Genomic DNA, 13,305 nt, shown 5'->3' on the forward strand with positions numbered 1-13,305 from the left:
CTACTGCACACTTTTCATTGCAGCACTGGAGAGACAGAGGCAGAAGAGAGTCTCTATGACAAAGATCAGACCCAGGAGCTGAGCAGCCTCTCGCTCTCCGGCCCACCCCGTTCCAGGCGGTGACCTCAGACCCCAATTCCAAACCCCAACCCCGAAAGCGAGACAGCGGCCACGACACCACTGCGCCGCCGCCTCTCGCGAGACGGCAGCCGAGCCGCACCTCCTTCCTCTCTGCTGTCTCTCCCCGCCCCCAGGAGCTGCGCCGCTTCCTCCAGAGCTTGGGAACCCTGGACGTGGCGAGGCGGTCCAAAGCTGGAGCGTCGCACACAGAGGTCCCTCAGGCGGACCTTCTGCGCCGCCCTCCAGCCAGGGAGCACCGACGCATCTTTCCAGGTACACTGCACCGGCTGGCAGAGACCTACTGCGCACGCGCCGGGGCTTTAGCAGGGCGCCACATCTGGGTGGGTAGGGGCAGCTCGCGCAAGCGCGCTGCGGTGCTTGCGGGCTGTAGGGAGCGGGGCGTTGTGTATCCCTGCCAGCAAGAGCTGTTGCTGGCGTGGCGCCGTTCCCGCGGCTTCACTGCTCCAGCTCAGCTCGGGGCGGGGCAGGAGGATGGCTTCGGAGATAGAGTCGTCGCTGGAGGTCAGCTTCTCGTCCAGCTGTGCGGTGTCAGGGGCGTCTGGGTGCCTGCCTCCTGCCCGCTCCCGAATCTTCAAGATCATAGTGATCGGGGACTCGAACGTGGGCAAGACGTGCCTCACTTACCGTTTCTGCGCCGGCCGCTTCCCCGACCGCACCGAGGCCACGATCGGGGTGGACTTCCGAGAGCGAGCCGTGGATATCGATGGAGAGCGCATCAAGGTGAGCCGATGGGGCGGGGGTGCTGTCTCTGCGGAGGTCAACCCTTCTTGGCATGTGTTCGAACCGCACCCTGGGTCTAGGCAGCAGTGTGCGCCCCGTGGCGTGGGAAAGTGTGTTTCTATATATCGAACTTCTGAAGCAGTGTTCCTCAACCACTAATGTGCATCAGGTTTACCTGGGATATCTTGTTTTTCCAAAAGCACGTTATGATTTGATAAGCTCCCCTCTAACGCACATGCAATGAGTCTGTGGACCACACTTTTGAGTGTCAAGGGTTTAAGGGGAGGTCATCCCCCACGCTCTCCCAACCCCCGTTGCTTGAGTGAGAGTTATGGGCTGGGAGTCAGGGAGGCATGACCGAAAGCAACCCAGCAATTTCTCAAGCATAGAAAACTCCGTTATAAGTCGGGCATGGGGGGCACTCCTTAAACCTCGGCACTAAAGAGGCACAGGCAGGTGGATCTCACAGAAACCAGGATCTATGTGAGTTTGAGGTCAGCGTGATCTACATAATTAGTTCTAGGATAGCCAGGGCTTAGTTACACAGAGAAACCATGTCTCAAGCAAGCAAGCAAGCAGGCGAGCAAACAAACAAACAAACCCCAAACACTCCAATTTAGAAACAAAACTAAAATCCTCCGTTATTTCTAGGAATTCATTTGAGCATTGCATAAATGCTAAGTATTGTGGAAATAAAACCTGTTGCCTTTGAGGCATTTTCAGTATTATAACCAATTTATCTAGGGAAAAATATTTTCTTATTGAGGGCATTTATATATGATGGTTCTTAAGTGGTTTGCCAAAATCATATCTCTTGATGCAAGAACAGACCCTCTCCCAGGTGGCTTCTGAGACTCAAATTCTAATCATAGTAGGGAAGTCCAAGACAGCCAGGTTGGGATTCTGAAGGGTTGGGTTCCAACTGCAGAATAAAGACCCTTGACAAGCCAGGGGCCTCCTGATGCTGTAAACCTTGACACTTTATTGCAAAACCACTAAGGGTTACTTAATACTACTCCTTAAACATGTGGAATGGTGGTGGGTGAGGGGAGCACCCATGCCTTTAAGTCTAGCATTCTGGGAAAGAGAGGCAAGTGGAATTCTGTGAGTTCAAGGCCAGCCTGGTCTATATGGTTAGTCTCAGGACAACCAGGGGGACTACAGTGAGACCCTGCCTCAAACAAAACAGACCACACACACACACACACACACACACACACACACACACACACACACCTGGGACTACTGACTGCCCTAAGCAACTGGTTTTACTCTGCTTTACAGTGCAGTCCCTACATCCATCTACTTGAAGAGGCTGATTTGCTCCTCCTACCCTTCTTCCCTTGAGGCATGATGTTTCCATTTCTTTACTCACCCTCCCTGCCTTCAAAGAGATTGTACTTTTACCCCTAGTAACAATAAAGGGCAAATCATCTGAGTTAACAGACCAACCCTCCTCTGGCCCCCTTTGCTTTTAAATTTGCATTTATTTTATGTGTGTGGACGCACAGGTGTGCATGAGCATGTGTGTATGTGAGTGAGGTAAATCTAGACTCTAGAGGTTGAGATCAGGAGTCTTAGGTTCTGTCTTACATTTTGAGGTAGTCTCTCAGTGAATCTGGAGTGCACTGATTCCATGAGACTGACTAGGAAACCCTTCTCTAGGGCTGGGATTGTAGTTGTATAGGTGTTGAGGGTTCAAATTTACCCTGGTAAGCACTTTCTTACCATGTCTGATCATGTCCCTAGCCCCCTAAACATTAATCTTCATCTTCAGGCTATACTATAGTATAAAGAAAGTAAAGGGAGACGTGTGGGAATGGGTGTAGCTCAGCAGCACGTTGCTTACCAACATGTATAAGCCCCATGTTTAAGTCCTAGCAGAAGCTGAGGAAAGAGAGACTTGTGTGCATGGCAATAAGAGCTGGTTGAGTAGAAGGTAAATTTTTCTTTTAAAAGCTAAACTAGGTTAGGTATATATCTGGGGGTTACTACTGCTGCAGCAGAACACCATGACCAGACAGCAAGGTGGGGAGGAAAGGTATTTCTGGTTTACACTTTCACATTGCTATTCATCACTGAAGGAAGTCAGGACAGGAACTCACACAGGGCAGGAACCTGGAGGCAGGAGCTGATGCAGAAGCCATGGATGGGTGCTGCTTACAGGCCTGCTTCCCCTGGCTTGCTCAGCCTGCTTGCCAAAGAACCCAGGATTACCAGCACCACCCACAATAGGCTGAGCCCTCTTCCATTGATCACTGAGAAAATGTCTTACCTGGATCTCTTGGAGGCATCTTTTCAACTCCTCTTTGATGACTCTAGCTTGTGTCAACTTGACACAAACCCAGCCAGTATAGTATAGAAGCCTGTGGAAACAGGAAAGCTTCTGGTGTGTGTCCATTTTGGGGTAAGCAGTTATGGGGGAAGTTGCCCAATCACCCCAGGTGCAAGTGTGAGCCAGTGAAGCTGTGGCTTGAATTTGTCTCCCAAGTTCAGGTGTTGGAAATACAATTCCCAAGCTCCTAAATAATGAGACTTGGAGGTGCAACATTTGGGAGGTGATTGGGTCCTTCAGACTTATGAGTGGATTAATTCCTTCATAGATTAATTAGACTAATCTGTTGACTGGGATTAGTTCAGTTCATAGATTAGTGAATTAATCTCATTATGGATTAATGGGTTATTGGGAGTGCTTGCCCACCTATAAAGTTGTGAACCAGTGCTGGAGAGATGGCTTAGCGATTACGAACACTGACTGCTTTTCCAGAGGTCCTGAGTTCAATTCCCAGCAACCACATGGTGACTCACAACCATCTGCCATAGGATATGATGCCCTCTTCTGGTGTGTCTGAAGACACCTACAATGTACCCATAAAATAAATAGATCCAGGACTATACAGAAACCCTCCCTTGAACAACTGGAAAAATAAAGTAAAAAGAAAAGAGGAGGTGATGGTGGTGGTGGGGTGGAAGAGGAGGTGGTAGTGAGAGGTATTAGGCATAGTCCCTTATACCTAGGGTCTGATTTTAAGTTAGTCTTTGGTTTAGAGTAAAAGATGTACTTTCTTTTTTGAAAACAAACACACTCACAGGTTATGGTTCCAGGGCTGAGTGTGGTGGAATCCATCCTCAGTCCCAGCATTCATGAAGCAGAGACAGGCAGATCTGAGATTGAAGTCAGCCTGGTCTACATAGAATGTTTCGGGCTATCCAGGAAATAGTGAGACTCTGTCTCAGACACAGACGTGTATACACACACACACACACAAGACCACCACAAGTCTCCCTGAACTAGTGTCATTGATAGCTGTGAACCAAATACTAGTCCTCCAGAAGAGCAGCAAGTGCTCTTATCTGCTGAGCTGCCTCTCCAGCCTCTGAGTCATTAATTTAGAACAGTCAGTTACACAGGCTTGTCTCAAACTCCTGCACCTGTCTCTGGAGTAGCAGGACCACACACAGCAATGTGCTGCTGAATTGTAGTTATTTTCATACGATTTAATTTAAATTGCATGTATTGTGTGTGTGTGTGTGTGTGTGTGTGAATGCACACATGCCTGTGGAGGTCAAAGGACGATTTGTAGGAGGTGGTTTTCTCCTTCTATAGTATGGGTCCTGGCATTGAACTGAAGTTGCCAGGCAAGGTGGCAAGTACCTTTCCATACCTGAGCCATCTTGCCAGCCCTGAGTACAGGATTCAGATACCTTTGAGGCAGGTCCTCACTAGGTAGCTTCGGCTGTCCTGGAACTCATAAAGATCCACCTGCCTCTGCTTGGATGAAGGGTGTGCATTGCCACACCAGGATAGAAATTAGACACCTTTGGAGGGTTCATTGGTATAGTGACAATTTAGAAACAGTTTCCAGGACCTATCCATGGTACAAAAGACATCCTCTCTAAACTTAAGAAGCATTTAAAAAATTTCAGTCCAGGTAGCAGTTCTGTGCTGGCTCCTGTTGGTAGGATTTTAAGCTTATGCTTAACTGCACTGTGCCTTTCTTGTGAGGCTCTTCTTACTCTTTTCTTTTTATTGGATATGTTTTATTACATTTCAAATGTTATTTCCTTTCCTGGATTCCCATCCATATCCCTTTCCCACCACCCCTCTCCCTACTTCTATGAGGGTGTTCATCTACCCACCCATCCCTCCCACCTCCTCACCCTGACATTCCCCTACACTGGGACATTGAACATGGCAGGACAAAGGTTTCTCCTTCCATTGATACCCAGCAACGTCATCCTCTGCTACATGTGTAGCTGGAGCCATGGGTCCGTCCATGTGTACTCTTCGGATAGTGGTTTAGTCCCTGGGAGCTCTGGTTGGTTGGTATTGTTGTTCTTATGGGGTTGCACACCCCTTCAACTCCTTCAGTTCTTTCTCTAACTCCTCCATTAAGGACCCCGTTCTCAATTCAGTGATTGGCTGCGAGCATCTGCCTCTGTATTTGTCAGGCTCTGGCAGAGCCTCTCAGGAGACAGCTATATCAGGCTCCTGTCAGCATGCACTTCTTGGCATCAGCAATATTTTTTGGGTTTCGTGGTTGTATATGGGTTGGATCCCCAGATGGGAGTCTCTGGATGGCCTTCCTTCAGTCTCTGCTCCAAACTTTGTCTCCATATTTCCTCCTGAGAACATTTATGTTCCCCCTTATAAGAAGGACAGAAGCATCCACACTTTGGTCATCCTTCTTCTTGAGCTTCATGTGGTCTGTGAATTGTATTTTGGGTATTTTGAGCTTTTGGGCTAATATCCACTTATCAGTGAGTGCATACCATGGGTGTTTTTTTTTTTTTGTTTTTTTTGTGATTGGGTTACCTCACTCAGGATAATATTTTTTAGATCCATCCATTTGCCTAATAATTTCATGTAATTGTTTTTAATAACTGAGTAGTACTCCATTGTGTAAATGTTCCACACTTTCTGTATGCATTCCTCTGTTGAAGAACATCTGGGTTCTTTCCAGCTTCTGGATATTATAAATAAGGCTGCTATGAACATAGTGGAGCATGTGTCCTGTTGTATGTTAGAGTATCTTTTGGGTATATGCCCAGGAGTGGTACAATATGGTCCTCAGGTAGTACTATGTCCAATTCTCTGAGGAACCGCCAGACTGATTTCCATAGTGGTTGTACCATCTTGTAATCCCGCCAACAATGGAGGAGTGTTCCTGTTTCTCCACATCCTCGACAGCATCTGCTATCACCTGAGTTTTTGATCTTGGCCATTCTGACTGGTGTGAGGTCGAATCTCAGGGTTGTTTTGATTTGCCTTTTCCTGATGACTAGGGATGTCGAGTATTTCCTCAGGTGCTTCTCACCCATTCGATATTCTTCAGTTGAAAATTCTTTGTTTAGCTGTGTACCCCATTTTTAATAGGGTTATTTGATTCTCTGGAGTCTAACTTCTTGAGTTCTTTGGATATTAGTCCTCTGTAGGATATAGGATTGGCAAAGATCTTTTCCCATTCTGTTGGTTGACATTTTGTCCTCTTGACAGTGTCCTTCGCCTTACAGAAGTTTTGCGATTTTATGAGGTTCCATTTGTCGATTCTTGATCTTAGAGCATAACCATTGATTAGTGTCCTGTTCAGGAAATTTTCTCTAGTGCCCATGTATTTAAGGATCTTCCCCACTTTCTCTTAGTTTTGAATGTACCTGGTTTTATGTGGAGGCCGTTGATCCACTTGGACTTGAGCTTTGTATAGGGTGATAAGAATGGATTGAGTTGCATTCTTCTGTATGCTGACTGCCAGTTGGACCAGCATGATTTGTTGAAAATGCTATCTTTTTTCCACTGGATGGTTTTAGCTTCTTTGTCAAAAGATCAAGTGACCATAGGTATGTGGATTCATTTCTGAATCTTCAATTCTATTCCATTGATCTACCTGCCTCTGTACCAATACCATACAGTTTTTATGACTATTGCTCTGTAATACAGCTTGAGGTCAGGGATGATGATTCCCCCAGAAGTTTTTTTGTTGTTGAGAATAGTTTTCACTATTCTGGGTTTTATGTTATTCCAAATAAATTTGCAAATTGCTTTTTCTAACTCTATGAAGAATTGAGTTGGAATTTTGATGGGGATTATATTGAATCTGTAGATTGCTTTTGGCAAGATGGCCATTTTTTACAATATTAATCCTGCCAATCATGAGCATGGGGGATCTTTCCATCTTCTGAGGTCTTCTTCAGTTTCTTTCTTCAGACACTTGAAGTTCTTGTCATACTGATCCTTCACTTGCTTGGTTAGGGTCAACCCAAGGTATTTCATATTGTTTATGACGATTGTGAAGGGTATTGATTCTCTAATTTTTTTTCAGCCTGTTTATCCTTTGAGTAGAGGAAGGCTACTGATTTGTTTGAGTTAATTTTATATCCAGCCACTTTGCTGAAGTTGTTTATCAGCTGTAGGAGTTCTCTGGTAGAATTTTTGGGGTCACTTAAGTATACTATCATATCATCTACAAATGGTGATATTTTGACTTCTTCCTTTACAGTTTGTATCCCTTTGACCTCCTTTTGTTGTCTAATTGCTTTGGCTAGGACTTCAATACTGTATTGAATAGGGTAGGGAGAGAGTGGGCAGGCTTGTCTAGTCCCTGATTTTAGTGGGATTGCTTCAAGTTTCTCTCCATTTAGTTTGATATTGGCTACTGGTTTGCTGTATATTGCTTTTACTGTGTTTAAGTATGGGCCTTGGATTCCTGATCTTTCCAAGACTTTTGACATGAAGGGCTGTTGAATTTTGTTAAGTGCTTTCTCAGCATCTAATGAGATGATCATGTGGTTTTTTTTCTTTGAGTTTGTTTATATAGTAGATTCCATTGATGGATTTCCGTATATTGAACTCCTGCATCCCTGGGATGAGGCCTACTTGATCATGATGGATTATTGTTTTGATGTGTTCTTAGATTCAGTTTGCAAGAATTTTATTGAGTATTTTTGCATCAGTATTCATAAGGGAAATTGGTCTTAAGTTTTCTTTTTTTGTTGGGTCTTTGTGTGGTTTAGGAATGAGCACAGTTGTGGCTTCATAGACGGAAGAATTGTGTTCTTACTCTTAGAAAGATAAATGTCTGCTGTCAGGCAGCAAGGGCAGGATGAGCTGTGCCGTGTGTCCTGCTTTCACTGCTGTACTTGTGTAAGTTTGTGATTGTGTATGCAGGTGTGCAGGAGCCTACAGTTCTTCCTCAGTTGCTATTGACCTTAGTTTTGGGGGTAGGGTTTCTCACTGGAAACTGAACAGTCCAGTTAGTCTGCCTGGCCTGCTCCCCCACTGCTGGGGTTACTGGCATGACTGGTACACCACCTGCTGTGAGTGCTAGCAACAAAACTCAGTCCTCAGATTTGCCCAGCAGACACGCTACCTTCCCCCCAGGCCGAGAGACAGCAGCGTTCCTGGGATGCCCTCTTCCTGGGAAGGTTGGTTGCATGTTATTAACTCCAGTTCTGTTGCTGCGTCTCCCAAAGTACCAAGAAAATATCAGAAACCAAGATTTACAAATACCCTGATAATATGCTTATATTAATTAGGAAAAGGGAAGGCTACTAAGAAGATGAAGATGCTGGGCGGGGGTGTATGCTTCTCATCTTAACACTCACAAGGCAGAGCCATTTGAATCTCTGTGAGTTTGAGGCCAGCCTAGTCTACATAGAGCATTCCAGGCCATTGAGAACTATACAAGTCAAAACTGAGGGCTACATGGAAGGCCCAGAGGTTAGAGGTACTTGATTCCTGCATCCCACAAAGGTCAGTGGAGAACCAACTCGTGAGCTGATCTCTGATCTGTGTGTGCACCTGTATACATGCATGTGTGTGCACACAGGATTAAAAGCTAAAATCCACTGAGTACATTTGACTCAGCACTGGCCTTTCATAGCACCAAGCCACGGGTATTTTAATTTTTTTTTTTTTTTTTTGTGTGTGTGTAGTATCCTTTTCCTTCAGTAATCCTTAAAATATTTTTAGAAGCTATACCTGTTCAGATTTATAATATATATTTGCTAGTCCCATTGTGACTAGACTAGAATCGTGAAGTGTAGACCCTGCAGGTAACACAGAAGTGAGAGGGGTCAGGGAGCAGGAGCAGTGGTTGAGCTGCTCTGTATGTGTTGGACTGAGCCTGTCAGCTCTGCTTTCGGTTTCCCCCTCTAGATCCAGCTGTGGGACACTGCGGGACAAGAACGGTTCCGGAAGAGCATGGTCCAGCACTACTACAGGAACGTGCATGCTGTCGTCTTTGTGTATGACATGACAAATATGGCCAGCTTCCACAGCCTGCCATCTTGGATAGAAGAATGCAAACAGCATCTGCTGGCAAATGACATACCCCGCATTCTGGTGGGAAATAAGTGTGACTTGAGAAGTGCGATTCAGGTGCCCACAGACTTGGCACAAAAGTTTGCTGACACACACAGTATGCCTTTGTTTGAGACCTCTGCCAAGAACCCCAATGATAATGACCATGTAGAAGCTATATTTATGACGTTGGCTCATAAACTAAAGAGCCACAAACCACTGATGCTTAGCCAGCTGCCTGATAACAGAGTCACCCTGAGACCTGAAACGAAACCTGCATTGACTTGCTGGTGCTGAGTCATAGGCCTGGCCAGCACAGGTCTGACTTATCTGAAGAGAAGCTTGTGACAGTGGTTAAGTTCGTGAATCTTAAATGGAATGGATCATCCCGCTGTTACCATTGTTACGACGCCTTTTGTAGTTTGCATCCTCTTAATCAAGTTGGCCACTGAGACAGCAATGGAAGGGCCGCTTTACAGCTGGGATTGGGAAGGAAGCAAAGGCAGGATGACCAGGGCCGTCTTTCTAGTTCCAGCCAGATGAAGCAGCTTCAAGTGAACATGGAACTTAAGGGTCACTCTTGCCTTACTCTGTGTTCCTGGGGCAGCAAAAGACATGCTGTGTGGTGCACACATGCCGAGCAGAATTGGAGCGAGCAGCTATTAGGGTGCTTTATTCTACTCTGTGTCTTCAAGCACTAAAAACTAATCAAGAGAATGCAAGCAGTTGTAACAGGAGTTTATTTTAGCCGTGACATTTAATTGAAATATCAGATATATACAAAGCTGGTTTCTGGTACCCCTTGTCCTCTGTTCCCAGTCAGTTGGGTGACTCAAAGCTGGTTTCAGCCAATATCCTGTAATAGTGTTGTTGGATGAGTTCTTTAAATGCCTGAATTTTATGGCCTTGGTATAATAATTGGTAAAGCAAACTGTTACTTGGTATTAAAAATGGGTTAAATATTGAAAAATATCTTACCCGTCCCTCAATGATGAAAGAAATAGTTTACAAAGATTTTTTTCCCCTAAGTACATGTAATTTGAAGTTAAGACTTTGCACAAAGAAAGCATGTTTACATATGAAGATGTTAGAGTGGTGTGTAAGCCGCGCTCAGCCCGGGTCTGCACATCCTCCTGTGACACCTCGCAACCCTTGGCAATTTTAGAGGAAATGAAGCCAAAATGTGTTTTACTTAAATATTTTCATAATATGGGAAACAGACATAATCCAACCTAGTTTCAGATTTTTGTTTCATTATTCTGAAGGCTCCAGCTGGACAATTCAATTACAAAAGCAAAATTTTTCTATTTAATTAAGTAGGTGAAAGTAACTTAAGGGATGATTGTACAACTTAAATATTAATTCAGAAAATACAGTGAAATCAAGATTAGCACCCAGCTTGGCTTTCTTTGCAGTAGAAAGACTGACCTACCTTCCTTCCTTCCTTCCTTCCTTCCTTCCTTCCTTCCTTCCTTCCTTCCTTCCTTCCTTCCTTCCTTTTTTAAATACAAGGTCTCTCTTTGCAGACCTGACTAGCCTGGGTCCTCCAGCTGCTAGGATTGAAGGCTGTGTCACCAGGACTAGTCCAATACATTTTTCATAATCATGCATTAAAGATTGTCTTTTATCTAAATGAATGCTCACCTGTGAAGTCCTTTACTAGTGAAACATGATGGCTGCAGGGACAGGCGGCTGGGGATGGTACGGAGGAGCACCTGTGGAGGCTGAGGATGGTACGGAGGAGCATCTGTGGAGGCTGAGGATGGTACGGAGGAGCACCTGTGGAGGCTGAGGATGGTACGGAGGAGCACCTGTTCATTGTTCTTCAGCGCTCTGTACACCGAGGAAAGAGCTGATGTTTGCCAAGCGCATCTATGTTTTCTTCTGTACCGTTTCAGCACTGTTTTCTCAGTACTCATAATTAATAACTTTTTTTTAAAAAAGTAACTTTTAAAATGAGCATTCTTTACAGTTCTGTGAAGAGCATAATTTTTTTTCATTTTAGTATTTATTAATCAAAACATATTTGTATCGCATTTGTAACGACCTACCACTTTAGTTTTTAGTGTTTTGTTTTAAAAAGATACATATGAGGTGAACAAGGATAATGCCTTTAGTCCAAAGTGTTTGTAAAGCACTTCATTGGCTGTCGATGTCACTTCATGGCGGTGAGCTAATAGCTAGTTATTTTTAAGCACAGACCACACATTTTGTACATCTGTGAGTTTATTTTGGCTGACATTTAATTGGAAGTCACAAATGTTTTAGAAAAAAAAAATCTTAATTTTCGAACAGCAAAGCAAACTCCTCTGGCGTCTGTGGTGGTTGGCTACAGACAGCTTGATTGACAGGTAGGCCCTTTCATGTTTTCTCAACAAGGTTAGTAGTTTTGCTGTGAAACAGTGTCACTCAATATTTCTCCCATAATGTACAATAAATCATCTTTGCCATGAAGAATGGTATTCCTTTCTTTTGTTTCCTGGGTTCACTATAAAGTGAAAGAACATGTCTCCTCCTGTCTACTGTAGTTTTCAGAAAATATGTACAGCCTGCAGTTCCTTCATTTGAAAATCCAGTCTGTGATTTTTATTCCATTCAAAATCTTTCAGATTTTGGTTTGAGAGTTTTTGGATTAGGAATTCTCAGCCACTGAAGTTGAAACAGATGACTAAAACCAAACCCTAAGTCTAAAACCTAAGGGATTCTCAAGAATACTCGGTGTAGACATCCCATGCTCTAAAGATGGCTGGTGTGGGTTTTACAGAGATGACAGGTTACTAGAGATGGGTGTCAGGTACAGAACTGTATCCTGGACCCTTCTGGACAGTGCTATCTGAGGTGCCCTTGTACTCAGCTCTCCAGCGTGCATCCAGTGATAGCTGTCTTACTCAGATATCAGCTCACGTCCTTCAGATATGGATTCGGGAAGGCACCTGACACGATGTCGGGAACTTAACTTGGACCATCAGTTGGCCATGTCCTAGGTTTGCTAGAACTGGTACATGCTACTTTATCTGGTTGATTGAAATAATCTTGTCTGTCCAATGTTTGCCAAATTCTACTATGTTTCCCCCAGTGGTTGTAGGCTGTGGGATTGTATAAACAAATTGGACTGTCTTTGAAGAACTTAAAATGTAGGGAAGGGGCTGGAGAAATGGCTCAGTGTTTAACAACACTAACTGCTCTTCCAAAGGTCCTGAGTTCAATTCCCAGCAACCGCATAGTGGCTCACAACCATCTGTAATGAGATCTGATGCCTTCTTCTGGTACATCGGTGTACTTACATATAATAAATAAACCTTATATTAAAAAAAGACTGGTGACATTGTTTCCTTGCAGGCAGGTAAAGTGGCTGAACACACAGTAGGAGAGTAGGTGAAGGACAATCTTAACCTTCCCTAACTTGGCTGCAAGGTCCAGCAAAGGTTCAGTCTCTGCAGGCAAACGATAGTCTCAGAAAGCACACCATTGCAAGTAAGCAGGAATTCCGTCACAGTGTGACTGGTCAGATAAGCAGACAGCAGAGGGGCGTACGCAGAGTGGAGCCGTGTAGAAGCATTGCAGCAGCAAAGACGTCTGGATGATATTCTGAGGTCCATGTGAGGTATTCTCTAAGTCAAGGGAAAGAGGAGCCAGACCTGGTATGCTTGGGACTGTCGGGAACAGTATCAAACAGCTACCAGGCCTGGGAGGTAGTAGGCAGAATGTGCCCAGTATGCTCAAAGCCCTGGGTTGGGATGGGACGACCAGGATCTAGTGTCATCTTTGGCTACCTAGTGAGTGAGAGGACAGCCTAGACTACCTGTTAGAAAGACACTGAATGTCCTCATTTTCCCTCCAACAACTGGAGTTCTCTCTTTTTCCGGCTCAGTACGGAGGAAAATGTGGCCACTGATCATTTCTGATGTTGGATGTTGCAACCATATAGAGAAAAATGAACTGATTGTCAGTCCTAAGTTCTTATTTCTAGAATGGATTGTTGAGCGGTCTGGCCATCCAGGTACTTGCCCAAGGCCATTATCTTAAATAAACAAAGGCAGTCTTTTGGATTTTATGAGAGAAAGGATTTTGGGGGTGGGGTGGAAAAGAAGCAGCAGGGACAGCCTCACAGAAACGGGGACTTTACTCAGGTAACAAGTAAGATC

At 44.6% G+C, this 13,305-nt stretch overlaps 1 protein-coding gene across 1 annotated transcript; it reads left to right on the top strand.

Annotated features, from left to right (window-relative positions):
* Positions 1-475: 475 nt before the first annotated feature.
* RAB33B (RAB33B, member RAS oncogene family) lies at positions 476-12,442 on the top strand. The gene is made up of 2 exons (XM_080929193.1): positions 476-861; positions 9,017-12,442. Exons 1-2 carry the CDS (start codon positions 613-615, stop codon positions 9,455-9,457), a joined length of 690 nt encoding a protein of 229 aa, XP_080785319.1. The 5' UTR covers positions 476-612; the 3' UTR covers positions 9,458-12,442.
* The last annotated feature ends 863 nt before the right edge of the window (positions 12,443-13,305 follow it).

This window comes from Micromys minutus (assembly GCF_963924665.1).
Source record: "Micromys minutus genome assembly, chromosome: 15".
In the NCBI taxonomy this organism is placed as follows: Eukaryota; Metazoa; Chordata; class Mammalia; order Rodentia; family Muridae; genus Micromys; species Micromys minutus.

Coding starts and splice junctions, on each gene's coding strand:
- RAB33B (XM_080929193.1), top strand. CDS start 613: ATGGCTTCGGAGATAGAGTCGTCGCTGGAGGTCAGCTTCTCGTCCAGC. Junction 862..9,016: donor TCGATGGAGAGCGCATCAAG/GTGAGCCGATGG, acceptor TTCCCCCTCTAG/ATCCAGCTGTGGGACACTGC.